The following is a 26,701-nucleotide window of genomic DNA, read 5'->3' on the forward strand; positions in this document are numbered from 1 at the left end:
ATCCTGATAAAATGCTTTTTATGCATCTGTAAAAGTTGTTCAGGGTTGCTGGGAACATACTGTACTTCCTAAGTGTGCTTCCTGGCCATTCCTCGATGTAGCTGGTCCAGGTCAAATTGCTGGTGATATTTATTCCTAAGAACTTGAAACTTCCAACCATCTCCACTTCGCTTCCCGAAGTCAATCACAATCGCCTTTGGTCTTGCTGACATTGAGGAGGAGGTTGTTGTCATGGCACCCATTTACGAGGTGCTCAATTTCCTTCCTGCACTCTCATCATTATTTGATGTCTGGCCCACTACGGTCGTGTCGTCTACGAATTTGTAAATTGAGTTGGATTAGTATTTAGCTGCACAGTTATGAGTGTATAAGGACTATAGACGGGGGCTGAGAATGCATTCTTCTGGGAACCAGTGTTAAGGATTATCGTAGAGGATAATTTGTCACCTGTCTTCACTGATTGCGGTCTGCTGGTCAGGAAGTCGAGGATCCAGTTGCAGATGGGAAACATATTGGTAGATATGATCATATTAATTGACTTTTTGTGGTTATTTCATGTTGCAAGTAAAAGGGTGTGAAGAAGGGTCTGATCCGAAACATTATCTGTCCATTCCCTCTAGAAATGTTGCCTGCACTTTGTGTTTTGGTGGTTTTCAAAGATGCTTGAAGTATTTCTTGGGGTTGCTAGTTTTAACTTGTATTGCTACTAAATCAAAGTTCTACTTCACTTTGAAATTTTAACCCTTTGAGGCCATCGTCATTAACTTTCCAGGTGGGGTTATGGTTGTTTGCCTCATTCATTTGCTGTTTATTGCTAAGGATATACCATGTTGTTCATGTGAGACCTTCTATACCTGCATAAGTAATATAATTGAAGGAACCCCATACTTTAATTAGAAAAACATTAAATTGGATAACTCGTATCGCCTGGATCGGAGTAGAGAAGACTTGGTTTTTTTAAAATAAATTTATGTTTGGTTTGTTTGTGCATCATGGTTGGGGGGAAGAGTATCAGTTGGAAGGCTTGTGTCAATTGGACGGGAATGCACATAATGTCAAAGGAGAAAGAATTAAGTGAGATTTGCCATGATAGTGAATTTTCCAACTTTGTCTCAAAATACTTTACAGATAAAAATATTTTCAAGGAGTCATTGCTGCTCAAGACGAGGCAGCTAATAGGATGAGGACAGCAGGTCCGTGAATGAATATGATGTGTGAGATTTTTTTTAACCTTTAAAACATCCATGTGACCCTTTATACCTTAAAAGTGTGGCGCAGGTCTTGGGTTAAACATTCACATCTAAAAGATGACAGTTCAGGCAGGCCTGTGCTTTCTTCATTGCTGCACTGGAGTATGTCCTTGATATGTGTGGGTTCTACAAAAAGACTTGAACCTCTGGCCTCCTATCATAGAGGAAATAAAGGTTGATTCATCTTTGTCAATTGTCAGTTGATCTTTTACATCAGATGTAAATGCTCTTGCAATGTGCTTAGGAACCCCAGATCTTTCCTTTTGCTGCACGCTTTATGGCAGATATTCTTACATATTTAACTTATCTAGGTCATTTACATTATTAACCAGTTTACCTTTTAATGTAATATTTCTATTTTTGGTTGGTGGAGAGAGTTTGCAAGTTTGGAAGACTTTAACTTTCTTAATATTGACTGCAGCATGCAAAGGGTTTAGATAAGGTGGAGTTTGTTAAATGTGTCTATGAGAAAGCTTCCTAAGTCAATATATAGAGGGGTCTTCCTGAGAGGACACGCTTTTGGACCACTTGTTTAGGAACAAGATAGGGCAAGTGACATAAGTGTCATTGGGGAAGCACTTTGGGACAAACTACCATAATTCTATTAATTTTTCAATAACTTTGGAAGATCGGACTAATGCACAAGTTAAGGTCCTAAACTGGGGCAGGACCAATTTTGAAAGCAATAGGCGGGAACTTGCGGAGGGCCATTGGATGAGACTGTTTGCAGGTAAAGTTGAATTGTAGCCATATTGCCTCATCCATCCATCCACATCAATTCAGAGAACTCCACGGCCCTCCCAGGTAAGACATGTTCACATGCACTTCTATTCATCTCATCTGCATTTGGTGCTCCCGATGTGACAAGTGTAGACTAGGCAACCGTTTTGCCGAACATTTCTGATCTCCTGGTGGCTAAGCAGTTTAACTCCCCTTCCCATCTCCTTTCTGTCTTGGGCCGCCTCCTTTGCTTGAGTGAGGCTGTGTGCATACTTGAGGAACAGCACCTCTTATTCAGCTTAGGTAGCCTACATCCTAACTATAAATATTGAATTTTCCAATTTTAGTTAACCATCCTACACCCCCCCCCTCTTTCCAATGCCCCACCTGGATACACACCCATTTCTCTTACTATCCTGCTCAAAGCTCTAATTGCCAACAAATTATGTGATCAGAATAAATTAATGTGATATTCATGTTTCATGCACATTTCAGTTTGAATGTTTCTGATAATAAACCAATGTCCTGGATTTGATCACTTTGAACTGAAATTGAGCAAAATCAATGGGAGTATAAAGTGCTCAATGAAGATTTCAAAGGTCTTTTATTGTCACGTGTACCAGTGTGCGAATCACCATAAAGCCATACGAAAAAAGAAAGCAACAAGACACACAACTACATAAAAGTTAACAAGCATTCACCACAGTGGATTCCCCACATTCCTCACTGGGATGGAAGGCAATAAAGTCCAATCTCCTTCCTCTTTATTCTCCCATGGTCGGGGCGATCGAAGCTCCTGCAAGCGGCGATCGAAGCTCCTGGGGCTTGGAGTTCCCTGAAGTCTGTCTCTAACCAGAGACCGCGAGCTCCGCGATGTTAACGTCCGCAGGCACCCACGGTTGAAGCCCCAAACGTAATCACTGGCAAAGGGATCGCGAGCTCTGCGATGGTAAGTCCCGCAGGCTCCGCGGTGGAGTTCCCGGTTAGGCTGCAGTGCGGACGGAGATACGATACGGAAAAAAAATCGCATCTCCGTCGAGGTAAGAGATTAGAAAAAGTCTCCCCCAACTCCCTCCCCCCCCGCCCACCACACATAACACAAGCTAAAGAACACTAAAAAATTACATTTAACACATACTATTAAAACACAATGAAGGAAAGGACAGACAAACTGTTGGTGAGGCAACCATTGCTGGCGCCACCCGGTGGATATGAACTGAACAACTCTCAACAATTGGAGCATTTTCCTCTCAATAGTTTGGGGAAAAAAATAATTTTGTCTTGTGTTTTGACTTGCTTAAAATTACCATGAAGCATGAAACATTAAAAAGCAAGATAGGAGGTCTAATCAAGATAGTTTATTGCTTGGGATTGGTATCGAGCAACAACAGAACCAGCAACATTATGGGGGACCCCTACCACCCCAGCAACGGACTTCCAGCTGCTACGGTCAGGCAAACGTCTCCGCTGTCACACTGTGAAAACAGAGAGGATGAGACGGAGTTTCTTCCCACAGGCCATCAGGACTGTTAACTCTCATATCACCAGGGACTAACTTAATTTACTGTATTCATTTATTTTTTGTGTTAAAAAAAATATTCTATTCTGTTTTGTAGTTTTAGCACAATCCGCAGGCGTTGCCACTTTCATTTCACTGTACATCTTGTATATGTATGTGACAAATAAAGTTGACGACTTGACATATCAACTTTAACTTTTCATCCGATTTGCATTTTCAAAAATTTGATCTGTCATCTTGGACTCTATCAACCATTTATAAACAGTTAAATCTAATGTTCTTGTGTGTAGATTTAGACATGCCTTAATCAGATTGAAGTATCAATTATAGGAAGAGTCATAGTGTCATACAATGGAAACATGTCCTTCGCTACAATTCGTTCATGCCGACCAAGGTGCCCCATCTAAGCTAGTCCCATTTACCTGCATTTGGCCCATATCTCTCAAACTGTTAAGAATCATGAACCTGTCCAAATGTCTTTTTATTATTGTACCTGCCTCAGCTATCTCTGGTAGCTCGTTCTATATACTACCCACCCTGTGTGTGGGGGAAAAAAATTGCCCCTCAGATTCCTATTAATTTTTTTCCCTCGCTTTAAGTCTATCCCCTCTAGTTTTTGAATCTCTTACCCTGGGACGAAGACTGTGCATTCACCCAATTTATTCTCCTCATAATTTTATACACCTCTGTAAGATTACCTCTCGGCTTCCTGCAGTCCAAGGTATAAACTACCAACCTGCCCAACCTCTCCTTACAGCTCAGGTCCTCTAGACCTGGCAACATCCACAAATCCTTTCTGTACCCTGTCCAGCTTAATAGCTAAGAGTATGATCCATGGTTAGTAACTTTACAGCTTTTTTTCAGTTCATAATGCTGCTTTGGCACCAATTGTAACATTACCTGACCTTAAATCCAACACAAACATTTGGAGATTCATCACAATCTATGACCATTCCTTATATGCTTAATCCAAGAGATCTGTACTGATTTTATTTCTTTCTCAAATCTGGCACTGAGTGAAATTGCTGGTTTAGCATGTCATTTGTGATACCCATAAGGCTGGAATTACATGGATTCATTGTTGTTCACACTGATTCTCCACCCCTAAAAGGATTCAGTAGGATGCAACAAGGCATGATAGTGACCAAGACCAACATTTTCCAAAATAAAGTTATTTTTTAAAGCTTCAAGTTTATTGTTATTAATGCAAGCATTGTTTAATAACGTATCATTGCACAAGTATCAATACAAATGATTACTTGTCAGTTTTAATGTCCACCTGTGGTGAAATGGACAGGCAACTTTCTTAAGTGATAATGGTGTCTGATTTTTAAGTGGTTCTCCACTTTGCGATCAATATTGATTCTAACAAAGAATCAAGCTAAATGCTTTTAACCAGTAAAACCATAAGTTTCATTTATTATCTCATGCCATTTTTAGAAATTTCCAGTTGTCTTTTGGCTTTAGTAATGTCATTGCAGAAAAATGTGCACTTCCTCAGACTTTTTAGACTGCAAAAAATAGTTGGATTACTTCAATAAAGACATTCTAGAACACAATTTCGGGTATTCTGTGGAAAAATAAATATTTGTTTTAAAGTTCCATTGAACTGAAACAGACTTAAAATCTAATTTTAAAAGTGCAAATTGGAATTTGAATTGGTCTTATCAACATAGTAAACAGGAACGGTAGCAGGCGAAATGGCCCCTTGAGCCTACCCTATAATCCGGGTAAAATTGTGCCTGATCTGCATTTCTTGACAAGGCAGTGATACTGTTATATTTGAATTAAAGTAGACTAGGTACAAATTTGTTTGATGTAATGTGAAGCGAATCATATTGACCAAAGGCTGGCATTTTTGGCAATGGGGATCTTGGAAGAAGACCAAGATGCATCTTCACACAGCAGTTAATGGCTGGACGTGGTTGCAAATGTTTCAGTCTTATTTTAATACCTGCAATCTGGAGCCCACCATCTATAGAAAATATAGATTTTGCTATTTCTATTTTTTCTTTCCTTTCCTTTTTCATTTATTTTGCTCTTTTCTTGCAGTTCATACAGTCCAGTGCAGCAGTTTTGCTGAGCTGGCACCTCATTAGATTAGGTTTGTTCTATTCCTGGCATGTACTTCTGCTTGTTGAGCCTGGTTTGGTTCTGATAGGTTGAGAGATGTGCAGGCCATGAGGTTATAGTCTGCGCTCGGCAGAAGCAAGTATCTAGTGAGGAACTTAATTTTAGTTTTATTTTAGTTTAGTTTAGAGATATGGCCCACCAAGTCCATGGCGACCATCGATAACCCATAGTATAAGAAAATAACTGCAGATGCTGGTACAAATCGAAGGTATTTATTCACAAAGTGCTGGAGTAACTCAGCAGGTCGGGCAGCATCTCGGGAGAGAAGGAATGGGTGACGTTTCGGGTCGAGACCCTTCTTCAGACTGATGTCAGGGGGGGGCGGGACAAAGGAAGGATGTAGGTGGAGACAGGAAGATAGAGGGAGATCTGGGAAGGAGGAGGGGAAGAGAGGGACAGAGGAACTATCTAAAGTTGGAGAAGTCGATGTTCATATCAAGGGTCTGCAAACTGTCCAGGCGAAATATGAGGTGCTGTTCCTCCAATTTCCGGTAGGCCTCACTATGGCACTGGAGGAGGCCCATGACAGAAAGGTCAGACTGGGAATGGGAGGGGGAGTTGAAGTGCTCGGCCACCGGGAGATCAGTTTGGTTAATGCGGACCGAGCGCAGGTGTTCAGCAAAGCTGAACTTATTTACATCGGCGAAACCAAGCGCAGGCTCGGCGATCGCTTCGCTGAACACCTGCGCTCGGTCCGCATTAACCAAACTGATCTCCAAGTGGCTGCAAACTGCCCAGGCGAAATATGAGGTGCTGTTCCTCCAATTTCCGGTAGGCCTCACTATGGCACTGGAGGAGGCCCATGACAGAAAGATCAGACTGGGAATGGGAGGGGGAGTTGAAGTGCTCGGCCACTTGGAGATCAGTTTGGTTAATGCGGACCGAGCGCAGGTGTTCAGCGAAGCGATCGCCGAGCCTGCGCTTGGTTTCGCCGATGTAAATAAGTTCAGCTTTGCTGAACACCTGCGCTCGGTCCGCATTAACCAAACTGATCTCCCGGTGGCCGAGCACTTCAACTCCCCCTCCCATTCCCAGTCTGACCTTTCTGTCATGGGCCTCCTCCAGTGCCATAGTGAGGCCTACCGGAAATTGGAGGAACAGCACCTCATATTTCGCCTGGGCAGTTTGCAGCCCCTTGATATGAACATCGACTTCTCCAACTTTAGATAGTTCCTCTGTCCCTCTCTTCCCCTCCTCCTTCCCAGATCTCCCTCTATCTTCCTGTCTCCACCTACATCCTTCCTTTGTCCCGCCCCCCCTGACATCAGTCTGAAGAAGGGTCTCGACCCGAAACGTCACCCATTCCTTCTCTTCCGAGATACTGCCCGACCTGCTGAGTTACTCCAGCACTTTGTGAATAAATACCATCGATAACCCATACACTAGTTCTATGTTATCCCACTTTTGCATCCTACACACTTGGGGCAACCTACAAATCTGCATGTCTTTGGAGGAAACCAGAGCACCCAAAGAAAACCCACGCGTTCACAGGGAGAATGTACAAACTCCGCACAGACAGCACCCAAAGTCAGGATTGAACCCAGGTCTCTGTCGCTGTGAGGAAACAGCTTTACTGCTAAATTTTGTTTGAAGAAAGTACAATTTTCAAATGACCAAAGTATGACACCTTTTAAAATCCAAAGATATTCACCGTTCATATATCTTTGGATTTTAAAAGGTGGATTTGAAGATGCTGACATTACTCGTGTCGTTTTCATAATTCTGAAACCGATTAGAAGGTAGCAAATGTATTATTGTTTCTTAGAATAGGAAAGATAGAAAATATCGATTTTAGTTTTCTGAAAAGTTCTAGAACCCATTAATCATTGTGTAGTAACAGCACATGGCAAAGCATATGAATGGACTGAGCCAAATAATTATGCTAAAGCATTTGTTTTGCAAATCTAATCAAGTTTCTTTGAAGTATAAGTTGAAAATGATTGGGTGAACTTATTAATGCAATATATGAATTTTCAAAAGGCATGATCCACAATTTTCACGTGTCTTTCAGGACATGCCAAAACACCATGAAAGCGAATGAAGCACTTCTGAGATATGTGCACTGTGTTAGGACAAGCTGCATGGCAGCCATTTTGTACACAATATGGTTCCATAAAGAGCTATATATTTGTTGGTTGGGGTTTCTGAAGGTATTTATTTAATTCAGTGCACCAGCTAAGCTGCTTGTTTTTGTAAATTTTATTTTCGTATCTATTCAAGTTAGCATCTACTGAGAATTTCAACACCAAAATCTAGAGCATGTTGAGACACTGCCCCTCAAGATGTTGTTGTAGCAGGATTTGATTTTAAAGCCCAAAGCTACAAATTGATACACGTTTAAAGCATTAAGAAACACTTTTTCACCTATTAATAATGTACCCTTATGTTATTCGTTGCCTTTGAATTCACCTCCCAACTTTTTGTTTCCTTTGTAATTGATAGAAAGATACAGCATGGAAACGAGCTTTTCGTTAACTATAGATACCTCATTCACACTAGTTCTACGTTATCCCACTTTCGCATTCACTTCCTAAACACTAGGAGCAATTTAGAGGCCAATCGACTGCATGTCTTTGAGGAGTGGGGGGGATCCCAAATACCCGGAGGAAACTGACGCAGTTGGAAAGTGTGAAATCTAGTTTTGAGCATGGCAAGTCAACCTTATAACCATATTTCATGTGTGATTCTGAGGTCATTTCACAACTTACCAACTTGAGCCTTTTCCTCTAGATTGAGGCCTTTTCCATGTATTAATTGGGCATCTGACCAGTTTATATTTGATTCCATTCCATGCTTGAAATTGTCGGGTTAGGCAGCATCTCTGGAGAAAAGGAGTAGGTGATGTTTCGTGTCGTGACCTTTCTTCAGACTGAGAGTCAGGAGAGAGTAAAACGAGAAGTATGAAAAGGTTCAGAACAAATCAGAGCAAGAAACGTTGGAGTCCACCATGGTCCATTGTTGGCTGTGAAAGAGGTGATAACGAAGCAATGCAAACAGTGGGTCCACCAGGACGTCTGGGGTGGAGGACGCGCGGAGAGAGAGGGAACGCAGGGTCTACCTGAAATTAGACAAATCAATATTCATGCCACTGGGTTTTAAGCTACCCAAGTGAAATATGAGGTGCTGTTCCTCCAATTTGCATGTGGCTTAACTCTGACAATGGAGGAGGCCCAGGATAGAAAAGTCACAGAAACATAGAAAATAGTTGCAGGAGGAAGCCGTTTGGCCCTTCGAGCCAGCACCGCTATTCATTGTGATCATGGCTGATCATCCACAATCAGTAACCTGTGCCCTACTTCTCCCCATATCCCTTGATTCCACCAGCCCCCAGAGCCCTATCTAACTCTCTCTTAAATTCATCCAGTGATTTGGCCTCCATTGCCCTCTGTGGCAGAGAATTCCACAAATTTGCAACTCTCTGGGTGAAAAAGCTCCCTCTCACCTCAGTTTTAAATAGCCTCCCCTTTATTCTAAGACTGAGGTCCCTGGTTCTGGACTCTCCCAACATTGGGAACATTTTTCCTGCATCTTACATGTCTCTATAAGATCCCCTCTCATCCTCCTTCTTGCGTTTGAGGCAGCAGAAATTATGTAACGCCCTCCAGGCGCTGTAGCCAGTGCAATGTGCTGTTGTCAAGGGCCGTGAGGTCTACCCCTCCACCAGGGGGATGGAGGACAGCGCAGTCGAAAATGACATGCTGCGCTGTTTGCTGGTCTCATCCTTCTAAACTCCAGTGAATACAAGCCGAGTCTTTTCAATCTTTCCTCATATGACAGTCCTGCCATCCCAGGGATCAATCTCGCGAACCTACACTGCACTGCCTAAATTCCAAGGATGTCCTTCCTCAAAGTCAGTATGGGAAGGGGAGTTAAAATACCTGGCCGCTTTCAAAGAATGATATATTTGCACTCTTTATCCTTGCCTTTAAGCATTTTAAAGAGTCAAGATTGCTGTCGCTGATTCCTTGATTAAATCTAATCATTTGAAAGTTGTTAAAGCTTGCAAAACATTTATCCTTTTGCCTTTCTGGTGGAAAATTGCTCCTGTATTAAGATCCTATTCATTGCATTCCATTTTAATTTGTAGAAAGCTATTTGTTTTATTTCTTTCCCCACATTGTTCCTTTTAAAATGCCATATTCTTTTTTAACATGGCTAATTCTTGAAGTTAATCATTGAAGTGCCAGGAGTTCATTGAAAATGCAGAGCGGCTTTTCACATGGAAACAAAGTAGAATTAGTAATGAGCTTTTAGCAGTCTGGCAAGTGGTAATTCAACAGTTGTGGCGTGGAAGTGGCACTGTGCCCATTTAGAAGCACAGCAATAGAAAAACCATTAGGCTGGTTCCAGCTATCCTATTAACCTTTGCTCGATGCTCTTTGTGCAACCCAGTATGTTATTTACCATTTCTACAAACAAAAAATGCACACAGATCTGAATGAATTTGGATGGCAAGTATTCACAGGTGCAAAAACAGAAAAATGTTGGAAATACTCAGCAGGTCAGGGAGCATCAGTAAAGTCGTGTTTTGCAGATATTGCCTGATATGGAGTATCTCTATCCAGCATGTGCCTTTACTTCAATTTTGCGCCATCTAGTTTTGTTTTAAATGCTACTTTGTTTGATGCTTAAAATAGTCCTGCAGATTATTTAAGGGAAAAAAATGCAGATGCTGGTTTAAATCGAAGGTGGACACAAAATGCTGGAGTAACTCAGCGGGTCAGGCAGCATCTCGGGAGAGAAGGAATGGGTGACGTTTCGGGACGAGACCCTTCTTCAGACTGATCGACATTTCTTCAGACAGAAGAAGGGTCTCGACCCGAAACGTCATCCATTCCTTCTCTGTTCCACCCATTCCTACAATGTTCCAGTAGGGGCAGCACAATGGCGCAATAGTAGAGTTGCAGCCTTACGGTACCTGAAACCCGGGTTCGATCCTGACTATGGGTGCTGTGTGTATGGTGTTTGTACGTTCTCCCTGGTGTTCTCCGGCAGCTCCGGTTTCCTTTCACACTCCAAATGCGTACAGGTTTGTAGATTAATTTGCTTGGTAAAATTGTAAATTGTCCCTTGTGTGCGTAGGATAGTGTTGGTGTGCATGGATCGCTGGTTGACGTGGATGCGGTGGGCTCAAGGGCCTGGCCTGTTTCCATGCTTTCTAGATTAAACTAAAAACTATAGGCACTTGGTAATAACTTCAAGAAGCAGCAGGTCATCTATATCAAGGTAGACTTGAGGCTATTGATTCTCAACTAGACCAGCCCCTTGGTGCTGCAACTACCAAACCAGATCAAAGGCTAGATGCTTACAGAGCATCAGGTGGATTCTGGAGCTTTCATACCTGATAAATTTATGGAACTGTGTGATTAATGAATGCGGCCGGTTAATTATATAGAAAACAATTAGTGCTGAGATTTGAAGCAGAAAGGGAAATGTCTTCCCTAGGTCCAGTAGTTCTGCTCTCATTCCCTTTTTGAGTAAAAAAAGGGAATGACAGTAGACCCGTAGCTATTGATTCCCCTTTCTCATATTCTGATTGAGTACTTGCAACCCAATGGTATTGCACACCCTCAGTCTGAACAAGGGTCTCGACCCGAAACGTCACCCATTCCTTCTCTCCTGAGATGCTGCCTGACCTGCTGAGTTACTCCAGCATTTTGTGAATAAATACCCAATGGTATGATCAGTGAATGTTCCGATTTTAGGTAACCTCTAACAAACATGCCCTCCCCCCCTTCTCCATCATGCTCCTCGCCCCCTTGTCCCCCCTCCTGTGCCCCATCCAGACTCTCACCGATTTCTCTCCTCTGCCATCTACATTCCTTCCTCTTGTCTTCACAATTTGTAACTCCTCAGACCTTTTTGTCTTGCAACTTTTTTTGTCATCTCTGCCCTTTGTCCAACCATCTGCTTTTCAAAACCAACCCTCTCCTGTCTTTTCCTAATACCTGCAACGCTGTGTCCTGCCCTTCTAGCTTTCATACCCCTCAGTCTGAAGAAGGGGCCCGACCCAAAACATTACCTATCCATGTTGTCCAGAGATGCTGCCTGACCTGCTGAGTTACTGGTTCACCCTTTTTTTTGTAAACCAGCATCTGCAATTCCTCGTCTCCACAGATGGATAACCTTGCAGAAGAACTAGCCAATGATGTGAATGGAAAAGTAAAGTTAACTGAAATTGAGGACCAAATGCAGTACACCCTGAGTTCTGGTTGCCGGCCACTTTAATTCACCATCCCTCTCCCACTCTGACGTTTTGTCTCTGTTGCCTCCTGCATTGTTTCAAGAAGGTGCAATCTTATCTTGTACTGGTCATGTTGCGGCTTTCTGGGCTCTATCAAATTTTCCAACTTTAGGTCACCCACTCTCTTTCCCACTGCATCAGAACTGGCAACCTTATCCATCATGATGGCTCAAGTTTTTCTTAATTTTTTTGTGTAGTCTATAATTTATTGGGGGGGGGGGGGTGGCTGCACTCTGCAGCTGCGGCTCACCGGCAGTCTCTCTGTCTTTTTTGTTTTTGTCTATTGCTATCGTTTAAATGTATGTTTTGATTTATTTTTAGCTCTGTATATGTGGTGGGGAGGTGGGGAAACCTTTTTTTCTAATCTCCTCCTTAACGGAGATGCGACCTTTATCGTGTCGTATCTCTGTTCGCGCTACGGCCTAATACTGGGGAGTCAGCGGCCTCCAGCTGGGATCGACCTTGAAGACTCCGGTCGCAGGGCCTGGACTTACCATCTCGGAGGCTTCGGCCGTGGGCCCTGCAGACCGCAACATCGGGAGCTCGCAGGTCCCTGGCTGGCGACCGGCTTTCGGGAGCTCCAGCCGTAGCAGCTTCAACCGCCCCGAAGCGCGAGGTTCGATCGACCCGCTCGCAGGACCTCCATCGCCCTGCGTGGCTTGGCCGCGGCACTTTCCATCTCCCGGTGGGGGCTCAGGACCTTCATCGGCCTGCTCGGCTCACCCTGGGACTTTCAATCGCCCGGTGGGGGCTTCAAAAGTCGGGAGCCTCGATGCAGCAGTTTGACTGCCTGACCACGGGAGAAGATTGAGGAGGAGATAAGATTTTTCTTTGTCTTCCATCACAGTGAGGGTGTGCCTGGAGCAATCACTGTGATGGTTGTTTGTGTTAAAATTGTAATTTTGTGTCTTGTGTTCTTTATTGTTTACTGCCGGACCCTGACGTGAGAGGACGCTGGCGCTATTTGTTCGCCGCTATTCCGTCAGGACAAATCTTTTGTTTGTTTGTTTGTTTGTTTTTATGTCTTGTTCGCTTTGTAATATCCCTGATCCAACTTGGCACTGTGTTAATTATTCCTTTCTCTTCATGCAGAATTCGTCCACAACTGGCCAAAGAGAAGATAGAAGGATGCCATATTTGTACTTCGCTTATACCAGGAGAACCCCAAGTTGTTATTGGAAAAGATAAAGCATTTACTTTTGACTATGTTTTTGACATGGACACTCAGCAAGAGGAGATCTATCTGGATTGTGTAGAAAAGCTTATTGATGGCTGCTTGGAAGGTTACAATGCCACAGTTCTAGCCTATGGGCAAGTGAGTGTCACATTTACATCAGTTATTGTTTACAGTTGTCCACAATAATGCTGCTACAGGCACTAAGTTCAGTGCAGCTATTTCATAGCATCGGTGAGCAATATTTCTGAAGAGTGTGGGTGCTCAATCAGCTTTTTGCCTCTTGACATATCAGTAAAGTTGCAAAGCAGTAATTACATGCTTCATGGCGAGATGTACAATGTGCAGCATTGCATCCTATTAGCATCATTCCACTGAATAGTTTGAGAATCTGAAACACAGAACTTAAAATCTGTTAACTATTTTGATTTTAGGTGAGTTTACAAATATTTGAATAAAGCCAACTAAAGCAAATATGAACTATTAACCCTTTTTTTTGTGTAACGTTAGATATCTTGTAGATTGTAGTATTAATAACTAGCATCATAAAATAAAATGCAAATGGCCATCTTTTACAGACAGGATCAGGGAAAACGTATACAATGGGGACTGGATTTGATGTTAACATCACTGATGGTGAGCTTGGTATAATTCCACGTGCTATCAAACACCTTTACTGTGGTATAGAGGAGAAAAAGCGTGCTGCTATTGAACGAGGGCTACCACCACCAGAGTTTAAAGTCAATGTGCAGTTTCTTGAGGTGTGTATCTTAATAATTAAGGATAGGATCTGCTATTCATTGTTGTTACCTTCAGCAGGCATGTGAATTTTCCACGGATTTCCACGTTTTAAAAATCAATTTTCTGTGCTTTTTGCATGATTTCTACGTTTTTCACTTTGCCAAATAAACGGAAAAATCGGATCGAAAAAAAATAATTAAAGAAATAAACTATGTATAGACTTGTAATGCACACTAGGGTTCTGCTAGAGGTCGCTAAGGGTTCCGCGAGAAATCCCCCGCGCCCTGGAAGTCTCCCTGAAAATGTGGCACCTAGGCTGGACAATCTCCTCATCAGGACTTCCATGGCCGATCGGTGGGTTGAATTTGCAACCTGCGACCGGGGCTCTGGAGCTCAAGCCCAGCTGGAGCCAGCAAATCTATCCCAATAACCAACTTCCTTAGCCTGCTGGATAAACCAGCAAAGCTCTGGAACCAAGAGTGCCAGAAAATCAGTGGCGGAACTGTAATGAGTAAATATTAAATTTAAGTGAAAGATTATGTAACTAAATTAATTAAGACGGTTAAAATATAAAACACAGCAGAAAAGCCAATTACTACTTTTTGGGCTGATTATCAATTAATGTGGGAATTTACTTAAATGTTATTAGTATACAGTGACATATTCACATTATTTTGTAATGTCTGTTTTTACTTTGAAATTAACTAAAAGAGGCTTAACTGGTAATTTTGTGTAAATTGACCCCCGCTGTATACCTCACGCAAGCACTCAGCTCTTTTCTTTTTGTTTACCCCACTCACATGCCTGCTTTAGTAAGGCTAAATGTTAACATTTAATTAAGGTTTATATATTACTAAATTGTTTCAGATTTCTTTACCTGTGTAATAAATTTTGAGACTGAGCGATATAGAAACGGGCCCTTTGGCTCAACTCGTCCAAGCTGACCAAGATGCCCCATCCAAGCTAGTTCCATTTGCCTGCGCCTGGTTCATATCCCCATAAACCTTTTCTATCCATGTACCTGTCCAAATGTCTTTTAAATTGTTATAGTTCCTGCCTTAACTACTTCGTCTGGTAACTCATTCCATATACTCACCACCTTGTGTGTTCCTATCTTGCCCCCTCACACCTTAAACTTAATCCCTTCTCATCTTAAACTCAGTTCTTGATTCCCCATCCATGGATTAAAAGACTGCATCCACAAATCTATTCCCCTCATGATTCTATTCCTTGGAACGCAGCGGGCTGAGGGGTGATCTTACAGAGATGTTTAAAGTCCTAGCCTGTCCAAATTCTCCCGATAGCTCAGGCTCTCGGATTCTGGCAAAATCCTCGTAAATCTTCTCAACACAGTTTCCTACATAGTTGTTTAGTATGGACACAGCCCCTTTGGCACACTGTCCACGCCATCCTTCACCTAATCCCACACCAATTCAATTTTATTCTCTCCAAATTCACATCAACTCCCCACATTCTACCACCAACCTACACACCAGGGGTAATTTACAACAGCCAATTAATCTACCAAACTGCAAGTCTTTGGGACATGGGAGGAAACTGGAGCACCTCTGGGAAACCCACCTGGTCATGGAAAACATGTAAACTCCGAAAGCGGGGAATGGGAAGCGAAACCCAAGGCGTTGTGGAGGGAGCAGTCTCTGTGGAAGGCAGAAAGGGGTGGGGATGTGACTGGTGGTGGGATCACGTTGAAGGTGATGGAAATTTCAGAGACTAATGTTTTGGATCCAGAGGCTGGTAGGTTGAAAGGTAAGGACGAGGGGAACGCTAACCTTGTTCCATCTTGGTGGAGGGGAGCTGGGGCAGAACCACGGGACACAGAAGACATGGGTGAGGGATCCATCTATGACAGCAGGGAGGAAGCATGTTACTAAAGAAAGAGGACATCTCATGTCCTAGAATCCAAAGCCTCATCTTGGGAGCAGATGCAGCAGAGATGGCGAAACTGAGAGTAAAGGAAAGCATCTTTGCAAGAGGCAGGGTAGGAGCCCCAGTCCAGATAACTGGGAGTCGGTGGATTTGTAGTAGATGCCACTCAACAGTCTGTCTCCTGTGATGGAAAGTGATTAAGAAAGGGAAGTGAGGTGTATGAGATATTTGAAGTGCATTTGAGGGCAGGGTGGAAATTAGTGGCAAAGTTATTGAAATCAACAAATTCTTCTTGGGTGTAGGAGATGCAGTCGTCGTGTAGTAGATAAAGAGTTGGGAGATGGACTGTAAGGAAGGCTATCTACATTTACAAAAAGATCTTGATCAACTAGGAAAGTGGGCCAAGCGTCAGGAAAAATAATTGAATGTGCTAAAGTGTAAAGTGATGCTCTAAGGTCAATCAAATCAGGGCAGGACTTTCACAGTATACAATAGGGTTCTGTAGAGTGTGTGCAGCAGAGACCCAGGGTACTGGGACACTCCTTGTGAGTGGCACATAGACAGGGTGCCGAAGAAGGTGTTTGACATACCTGTCTTCATTGATAAGGCTACTGAGTACAGGAATTGGTACATTACAAGACATCTGTGTAAAATATCAGTGAAACTACGGAGAGGCATACCGCACGACAACAGGCGTGTTGTCCCAATTGCTTTGGTTTTGGTTTTGGCCCAAATCCATGCCAGCCAAAATGCCCCATCTAAGCTAGCCCCATTTGCCCACATTTGGTCCATTTCCCTCTAAATCTCTTATTCAATTACCCGTCAAAGCGTCTTTTAAATATTATTATTGCATTTGGAATATTGTGTGCAGTTCTGATCACCTTACTATAGGAAAACTGCCATAAAGCTAGAAAACGTGCAAAAAATATTCACCTGGATGTGGATTCGGGCATGAGTTATAAGGAGAGGCTGGATAAACTGGGAGTCTTTTTACCAGGAGCTTAGAAGGCTACGGTGAGACTTTATAGAGGTGTACACAATCATGAGAGGCGTAGATCAGGTGTATGGTCACAGCCTTTTTCCAGGGGCAGAGGAGTCCATGATTAGAGGGTGTAGGTTGAAGGTGAGGTGACAAATTTAAGGGACCTGAAGGGCAATTTGTTCATGTGATATGAGGTGTATACATGGAATGAACTGCAAGTGTCAGTGGCGACAATAAAAGATATTTAGGCAAGTACGTGGATAGGAAAAGTTTAAAGAAGTGTGGGCCAAATGCAGATTAGTGTGCTCACTCAGTTATAAAACCTGGCCAATTTCATGCTGTGTGAGTCTATTTCAAAAAAAATTAAAAACACTGAACAACGGTAGCTAAAATCTCATAGTCAAAGATAAAAATGAAGTTAGCAAAAGAATTGGATACTAAAACGGTAAACCATATGTGGTGGGCATGTGGATATTTTCTAAACTGGAATTCTTTGCTTATTGGTTTACTTTTGATCTTAAATTATAATCAAGTAAAGATTTATTTAATTACTTGCTCCCTTTGTCTTGTGTTAGTCTTCCTAGTTTAAACATTTGCATATCTTAATTCACATGCTGAAGCATAGACATTTGCACAAAATGGTAGTTGTGATTTATAAAACATTTTTTACTTAATAAACGTATTGTAACGTTTTTTTTCATTTCTTCAAGCTGTATAATGAAGAAATTCTTGATCTCTTTGATTCCCTTCGTGACCTTGAGGCAAGACACAAAAAGTCAAACATTAAAATCCATGAATATGCAAATGGAGGAATTTACACTGTCGGAGTAACTACACGTATGATAAACACAGAAGCAGAGGTGAGGTTGTGTTGAAAATCCAAAACATCGCAAGAAGCCAAAAATGGTATCTGAGAGGGTGTTTAGGAGAAATGGATCATGTGTAATGTGAACCAAGCTTCAAAAATGGAAATTACTTAAATTGTTACGTCCAAGTTCATACGTTGAACAGAAACAATTGGAATATGTTTTAAAAACACGGTAATGGAGCATTTCAGATTTGTCTTTCACTCGGTGGTGAACTGATACAGAGAAGCACTATTTCCTGTTTTTTTTTTTTGTATATCATTCAATGATAATTAGTTGTATAAAACAAAGCACAGAATACAGTAAAAAAGAAAAATTAAAACATTTTTAGAACTTTATCCCTGTATTTTTGGCCAATTCTTTCGAATAAAAATGTCATTAAAGATGCCCATCAATTAACTGGGTCGTCTATTGATTTTTGAAGGTTTTGCGGTGCTGTGTTATCTCGTTTCTCAAATTACTTCCATTTAATTGAACTTCAAATCCACTTCAAAATAATTCACACTGTCTCATGGCGCTGACTGGAAAGTAATGGTGAACAGAAAGGCAGGCTGACTTAATTTGCTGTTGTCTCTGAATAATGAAACTAATTCTTCATTTGGTTTCACTTCACTGCAGTTGGTGAAACCTGCAAACTCAGCATAGACAATGGATTAAGTTTAATGGGTCAGTCTTTCCCATAAGGTGTATTTACTTGGTTATAGAGTCATGCAGCTTTTAAATAGGTCCTTTGGGCCATCTTGCCTATGCCAACCAAGATGCCCCATCTACACTAGTCCCACATGTTCACGTTTGGCTCGTATCCCTCTAAACCTTTCCTTTATCTATACCTGTCCAAGTATCTTTTAAACTCTTAAGTTTAAAACAAACAAGTACATTGGCTAAGAACTGGCAAAAACAATTGTTGCAAGAAGACCCATTTGTCCCATCCTTCTGCAAATGAGCCATTTTGTAAATTGAATGGAGACTGCACCCATATTTGGAATAAACAGCCACTTGGCTAAATTGTGCAAATCTTAGATGGTGTCGAGGCTGGTGTCATAAGCTAATATATTCTGCTTAAGTTAACGTTGCAGGAGGAGATAGTATTTAAGTTAATGTTGTTTAATACTCAGGATAGAGATCAACTACAGAAATGGGCAGAGAAATGGCAGGTATAGTTTACTTCGAGCAAGTGTGAAGTGTACTTTGGGTGATCGAATGTAAGGAGAAGGAAATTGGTTGATGGCAGGCTCCTTTACAGCATTGATTTGCAGAAGGATCTTGGGGACCAACCCCATAGCTTACTGAAAGTGGAAACATGTGGGAAAGAAGGCATATGATATGCTTGTCTTCATAGGTTGGGGCATTGAGTATACAAGTCAGGAACTCATGATGCAGCTCTATAAGACTTTGGTGAGATTGGGTTTGGAGTATTGCGTGTAGTGCTAGGCCTGTTCCTGTGCTGTACTTTATGTTCTAATATTAATGACTTAAAGATAAAAAGTTCTACCAATTTTAATGATGGTTAGTTTCTTAATGTTTTGAAACCACATTTGTTCACTTTTAGGACAAGGATTTCAGATTTTTAAATGGCCATTTTCTTTGCACATGTCGGTGTATGTGATTTTATAATATAAAGAAACTATCTCAATGAAATATTAATTGTTTCAAAATGTTTTTCAATTCCATGTAATGAGGTTTAGGCTTTGTTTTATGCTAATAGCTGGGGAATGGAGAAGATTATTACTCAAATGAACATTTGCTGTGTAGACAATCTTAGAACTTTAGTTTGTCAACATTTATTGTAGGAGCCATTTTGCAGTTATTAGTTATTTTTTGGTTATTAATATCATTACCTTGTATCCTGCTGTAGTTTAAACACTATAGAGTTAATGCAATGCTTACATAGGGGCTAGGCGGAGCTAGAGTACGGGTTGTTGGATACGTGCTGACGGAGAGAGTGTGTGTGAGCCAAGGAGGTGCTGACAGAGGGTCAGCCAGAGATTCCGCCAAAAGATATATTAGCCAAGACGTAATCGCCTGTTTTATTAACAAGAACATTAATACAAACTGTGTCAAAGTTATATCTGGCAATCGATCGCATAGACTGTGGTAAGATATGGAATTTTACCTAGCAAATTAATAACCAGTCGATGACGAGAGATATGCCAATATGTTTATTGCACCTTCAAATAAAGAAGACTAACTGTCAAATGTCGAGGAGGATCTCTGTTATTATTTGTTCGAGTCATTACGCTTATCGCTCACCCGGTCTATGCAAGTGGCAGCTTGGGAGCTAATTGATAGACGAGAAGCTGGCCGCTACATTTATGATTTGGTGAATCCAGTTTAGGATTTTTAAAATATAATCAAGTTACACTTATTTTATCAAAACAAATGGCCAAAGTTGCAAATGAACCTGATGCCACTGAAATAGTTGAAATTAAAGAGAGGGACAAAAATGAACAATCATGTTATAAGTAAACTACCCAGCAGTTCTGTAAAACATTGAGAATATGAAAAATATACCTCGCTGTTGTTGATTTTTCCAATGCTATTTAAATATGATACCCTGTAAAACGTGTGTTGTACAGTATGTATTATAATGGATTAAATGTTTTAAGACCTACAATACCTTTGGAAGTTATGTCTTCTGAAACCATAACTCCTCTATTTTAGATGGGGAATTTGTGTATGCTGTTACCGTGCTGCATATATTACTCAAACATGTTTGACCTAGTATTTACAATGCTAGGTTACAAAATATGCAGCATTTATTTAACACTGCAAGCAATTGCGATATTAGCAAGTAGTCCAAATAGGCCTTTGATGTTTTTCATACATAATATCTTATCGAACAAGTGAGAACTAGTTGAATCTTTTGATATTTGTTAGCAGTACAATCCCTTTGCTTTCAATTAATTGATTAATTGAGCTGTGTTTCTGAGTGCACTGGAAATGAGCTATCACGAAAGGTAGTGATATTCTTTAATTACAAATATAAATGAAATATCACTTTATTTTCAGTAAAACTATCATGAGCAGAGCATTGAATAAATTGTTTGTAAGCTGGTGATCTGATATATTTCTCAATTGTTTTGTAGATGTTGCAATGTCTAAAGCTGGGAGCTCTTTCTCGCACAACTGCCAGCACGCAGATGAATGTTCAGAGTTCTCGCTCTCATGCTATTTTTACTATACATATATGCCAGATTCTTGTTTGCGACAAGATGGATAATGTAAGTGTTAAACATCTGAAATTTAAATTGGTAATATGATCAAAGATACTGCTGTTTGATTCTACTTTATTTTCCTTCCATATTTCTCTATTTTATTGTAGTAGATTTATTACTTTGAAGATTGGATTTATAATTTAATGAATTGTATTTCTCAGGTTTTTGTTGTAGACTGATTTAGGATGCAGTTTGTTAAGTTGTCCAGTTTGTTAATGCAAAAAGTACAACAACAAATTAAAGACATCTGAATGATAATCAATAGGAACTTTTGGAACTTAATTATGTCAGATATACGAGAATCACATATGTATAATTTGGGGAATACAAACTTATTTATAGACACAAAATGCTGGAGTCAGTTTGAAAAAGGGTCTCGACCTGAAACATCACCCATTCCTTCTCTCCAGAGATGCTGCCTGTCCCGCTGAGTTACTCCAGCATTTTGTGTCTATCTTTGATTTAAACCAGCATCTGCAGTTCCTTCATGCACAGAATTATTTATGTTCCCTTAAACCAGATGCGAATGATGAACATGAACAAAAATAATACCCAAAGATATTGGGAATTTGAAATAACATTATGCTGCAAAGCCTCAGCACATTCAGGCAGATTCTGCAAAATAAATAGAGCTAACATGTTAGGCCTTCATCAGAACTGCAAAAATGAGAAAGCAAGTATTAGATTACGGAGATGGTGGGGGAAGAATGAATAGAGCAAAGAATATTTCTGATAGTGATTCTGTTTGTGCAGCTGTCTGGTTGATAGATTAATAAAGGCAATCTGAGAGAAAATAAAAACAATTATTAAAAGCTGTGAAATGCAAGTTGGATCACTACAAAGAACTGAATCCAAAAGACTAACGTGTCCAGACAAAAATAAACAATCTTTTCTCAAAAAAAGGGCAGCATTTAAAATAGAATTTATGCATTGCAATTTAAAAATTCTACCTTATTTTAAGTTTAGAGATACAATGTGGAAACAGTCCCTTTGGCCCATCGAGTCCATGCCGGCCATTTATCACCTGTACACCTGTTCTATGTTATCCTACTTTTGCAATCTACACACTTGGGGCAATTTATAAAGCCAATTAACTGACAAACCTGTGTGTCTTTGGAAGGTAGGAGGAAACTGGAGTACCCAGGGAAATCCCACAGGGAAAACATACAAACTCCGCACAGGCAGCACCCCTAGTCAAGATTGAACCCGGGTCCTTGATGCTGTGAGGCAGCAGCTCTACCACTGTGCCGCCCGAATGTTTAATGTTTTAAGAGTGAACCAGAGGACTTGGGAATATTGTTCATATCATAAAATAATTATATCCAGATTTAACTTCCTTGATACTTGATTCTAAAAATATACCGTTGGGTTTGTGGGATGGAGGGTTTTGTGGTGTCTAAATATAGATGCACAAAATATGAGAAATTAAATTTCTACAAGTATTCAGTCCAGTAAGCACCTGTAAATTGAAAAGACCAAACTGATGATATTCTAACGTAAGACAATTCGCACCGCTCAATTTTAAGTTATCATTGTGTTACATTTTTACATAGATTTCAAATAAATTGATGCATGCGCATTGAAAATTGTTTTTGTTTTAACACAGGATGAAGTGATAGATAACAAAGTAATTAGTGAATCAAGAGAAATGAACGAGTTTGAAACCCTCACGGCCAAGTTCCATTTTGTTGACCTAGCAGGTTCAGAAAGACTGAAGCGTACAGGGGCAACTGGAGAACGAGCAAAAGAAGGAATTTCAATTAATTGTGGTCTTGTAAGTACATGCCGAATTGCGCTATTAAAAAAATGGTATTTCATCAGAGTAGGGTGAACGTTATTACAAGCTTGAACAGACTATTTATTTCATTGTGTGTAACTTATATTGATATTTTGTAAAATAGTTGAACAATTTTAGTAATGTTGGTGGCATTAGATTTAATCTACAAATGACATTGAAACATTTCATTTTTTTTTTAAGATTGGGTAACAACAGATGTTTGGCACCCGGATTTCATTGATTTCTTGTTGGGAGGTTGCTTGTGTGAAGATGTCCTTAAATTGACTCTTGATGCTGCTTAGCCTTGGTGCCAAGGAAGCTGCTGATGAAAGTCAGGATGTAACTACATGTGCCCAGGCTGAGCATCTGCTCCTTCAGTATGGTTTTTTGAAATCAGTTGGGACCAAATCCAGGAAACATAGGGTTGAATTATGCAGACTCTGCCCTATTAGCAGAATGCTTCTCCATGGACCAGAGGTAACGCAAAAGTCCCCTAGAATGAGCTGAAAATAAATTAGACAAAAACTAAGAAATCAAATTCTGGTAAAACATAGAATGTTGCTTATTCCAAACATTTGCCCATCAAAAACCTCATTTGCTTGTGTCTACTTACCTGCCATGCTTTATCCTGCCTCTCATCTCTCCCAGCTTTCTTCCTTTCCCCACCAATTTGAAGAAGGATTCCGACCCAAAATGTCACCAATCCATGTTCTCAAGAGATGCTGCCTGATCTGCTGTGTTACTCCAGCATTTTGTGTCCTTTTGCCTTAAATGCTCGTTGTTCTTATAAGGGAGAGCATCCTCTAGTGGTGTGTGTGCTTATTTCTATTAACATTTGTTCTTTATAACATTAGAACGGAATGTATTTTTGTTTGAAATGCAGTGGCAGAAGTGCATCTGAAATAGTGCATTCTATACCATGGGTTTGTGCTATCAGGAAGAAATGGAGGGAAAATAAGGGGCGGAGAGGGTGGAGTCTGGGAGTAATTATAGCAGAATAGGGATGAACACTGAAGATGGTCTGTCAGAAGAAAAATGATAGGATTGGTTGTAAATGGATAAGCAGATGGGATGAGCTGTCTAGACATTGCTTTAACATGTCTTATGTGTGTTACTTGTTAAATCTGCATCCAAAGGCAAGGATTATGAGCATTTGGTATGAAAATAGAATGAGCAGTTCGGTTAGAGACTGTGTTGGTTGACCAGGAGTGCAGAGAGTGAGGGAATAATACCAATGAGTTACTATAAGTTATTTAGAGGCACAAGAGACTACAGAGACTGGAATCTGGAGCAACAACCAAATTGCTCGTGGAACTCAGCAGTCCAGGCCGCACCTGTGGAGAGCAATGGACAGTCGGTTTCAGGGTGTTACCTGTCATTTGGACTGCAAAAGCAGGGAGATAGCCCCAAAAAAGGGGTGAGATTTGCTCTTCAGCTGGATTCACCTATTGCTCACTAGCTCTTGCCCTGCACCTCTCTCTCCCCTCTTTATATCAACTATCTCAGTCCAAATGAAGCATCATGGAGTAATAGTCATAGAGCATGGAAACAGGTACCTCAGGTCTTGACCCCAAAAGGTGGACTGTTCAATTCCCTCCACAGAGGCTGCCTAGTACGCTGAGTTCCTTGAGTAGTTTGTCTTGTATAAACATAGATCTGAGAGACAGAACTTGATATAACTGCCATCTAGAAGTGGGAGGACCATAATATAATTAAATTAAATAGTGATTAAATATTAATTGTACATAGAATGTAACATTTGAAATATATATAGTTAAGTGAGAAAACTTGAGGCAATTTGCCTGTTGTTAAAGAAGGTACTCTGCAATCAATCGGTGGACAAGTTACTGTGAACTCCAATGAGTATTATAATATTAAACTTTGTTTATTTACATTGGTTATGATTAACTCTCCTGGTGTTATGCTATTCATATGACTATATAGTCTTTGAATTTACTGAAATTTGGTTGGCTTCCAATTACTTTCTGGTATCATTTTAGGTATGTTTGCAGTAACTAATCCTGACAAAAGTAAATTTGCATACCAATGTATTTAATTCCATTGCCAGTCATTAAATTGTAAGTGAAAATGTTCACGGCAAACAAAATAAACTTTGGAATAAAAATGGACGTTTGAAAACTGGAGTTTTATGAAAACATTAATCATTTTGTATAAAACTTGCTTTCCAGCTAGCCCTTGGAAATGTCATCAGTGCACTTGGCGATAAAAGTAAGCGGGTAACTCATGTGCCTTATAGAGACTCGAAATTGACCCGATTGCTGCAAGATTCTTTGGGGGGCAATAGGTAGGTATTTACAGTAGATTAATTAGATCATATTGGAAGCATTACTTTTCTAAGAGGTGGGGAGGTCATGGTGGCGTAGAGATGGCATATTTTGTATTGCTGAAATTGAAGATCATCAGTTTTGGAAGTGAGATGCTTGCTAATTTTGAACCTAATCAACTTCAGTTGCTCCCATGACTTTTCAGTGCTCTTGAGCTCATGAACCGATCATGATTGCATCTCAGTTTTGGTTCCTGCATTATTCTCAAGATTTTAAATTCTAAATGATTATCCATTTGTGTTCATGCATTCCCAATTGTACATTGTGGATCTCTGCCAGGTAGTGAATTGTGAAATTCTTCTCCAAGAAAAAGGGATAACTTTTATCAAGTTATGTTATTGGAGATTATACTTTACCTTCTTCATTGTTCTCACTCCATGAAGGACTATGATGAACGTCCATGATGAATTACAGCATTTCAGAAAACAGGATGAATGTATAACAGTTGTCCAAGAAAAGAAAGATTGGAGTTTGAAAAGCAATTCCCTTTTAAGAGACATTAATTGTCCTCATCTTGGGTTTCTGGGAGGTCCAAAATAATGCAGGTTGCATTTTGCTGTTGCTTCCTCATGTGAAAAATAATCTGTTCATTCTGTTGTGGGTCAAATAAAACAGCTCAAACTGTTTTAGGGTGTACTATTAATGTAGAATTAAAATTAAGTTTAGTTATCAAGGATTTTTGAAGCCATTTGTTGAATTTTATGAAATGTCTCCATAAGATAAACCTAATAGCCACCAAGTAATGCTCATGTACTACTGGATATTGAGAAGGCAGTTGATGATATACTTTTTCAGTCTAGATATTTAGAGTACTTTTAAAGGTATAAAAGTATTATTTGGAATGTCATTGGAGCAGTGTCAAGTGTAATGACCGTGGAAATACTGGATGGTGTAACCCATTAAAAGATGATTGCTCTAAAAAGTATCCCAGGAGAGCGAGCATTGTTTAGTCTCTAAACAAAGTGGACCATTTTCATGATTTTATTTGGTGCTGTTAAGCAAAATGGATCAATGTATGGCAGTTAGTAGTCTGTCAACCAATATGTTTGTGTTGGCTGGATTCCCTTGATCTGGAAAGTCTCAGAATAGGTTCAATTTTGGTGTCCAAATTGACATATTTTAGGCACATCCTTACAGGTAAATTAACTGGACATGATGGCCAACTATGCAGAAAGCCATTGGCAAGTTAGCAAGAAGAGAGGTCACTCTTGCTGTGGTGAGTCTTTGTATTCCTCGCATTTTCAATTGCATCTGTCAGGAGTTGAATGATGGCAGCAAAAATGACTGAGGGGAAAAGTTATAATTTTCCACTATTCTTCGCTATTATAAATGACATCTTACTTCCAAGCCCATGATAGTTTGATGATGGAAATCAGAGCAGATGAGAATTTTTCCTTGGTATGATTAAATCGGAGCACATCGCCAATATCATCACTTGCTTTGAGGCCTTTGCTGTTGCTTATTTAAAAAAAATTATGCAATCAATGGCATGGTTAAAATCTTAATTCCAATTGTATGTTTGGAAAGAAATTCAAAATTAGAGACTTGATTTTCAATATTTGAGAGGGTGATATCATATCTCTCCCCCCACCCACCCACCATACCTTGTTTGGAGAGAGGAAATGGAAATAGCCAATTTTTCTGAGAACTATCTGAAATGTAAAATTTGTACATTCCACTAAACCATCGTAAAAGTGTGAGGTGAATTGTGAAAGAGTACTAGCAGTCGCCAGTAACAGAATTTCTACCATAAATGATGTGAATTTGAGCTGCTTACAAATGGTGACATTTAGGGAAATAATGTCCATCCACCTGTTCCTTGTTATAGAGTTTGGTCTCACATTTATT

At 40.3% G+C, this 26,701-nt stretch overlaps 1 protein-coding gene across 3 annotated transcripts in view; it reads left to right on the forward strand.

The window, feature by feature from the left end:
* The window catches only part of kif21a (kinesin family member 21A), a 106,855-nt gene that overhangs the window by 12,814 nt on the left and 67,340 nt on the right, over positions 1-26,701 (forward strand). For all 3 annotated transcript variants that reach the window (XM_078419880.1, XM_078419879.1, XM_078419878.1), the window contains exons 2-7: positions 12,959-13,181; positions 13,619-13,801; positions 17,361-17,510; positions 20,603-20,737; positions 22,338-22,505; positions 24,698-24,813. In XM_078419880.1, coding sequence (XP_078276006.1) covers positions 12,959-13,181; positions 13,619-13,801; positions 17,361-17,510; positions 20,603-20,737; positions 22,338-22,505; positions 24,698-24,813 — 975 coding nt within the window. The remainder of the gene's footprint in view (positions 1-12,958; positions 13,182-13,618; positions 13,802-17,360; positions 17,511-20,602; positions 20,738-22,337; positions 22,506-24,697; positions 24,814-26,701) is intronic.

This window comes from Rhinoraja longicauda, chromosome 23 (assembly GCF_053455715.1).
Source record: "Rhinoraja longicauda isolate Sanriku21f chromosome 23, sRhiLon1.1, whole genome shotgun sequence".
Taxonomy (NCBI): domain Eukaryota; kingdom Metazoa; phylum Chordata; class Chondrichthyes; order Rajiformes; family Arhynchobatidae; genus Rhinoraja; species Rhinoraja longicauda.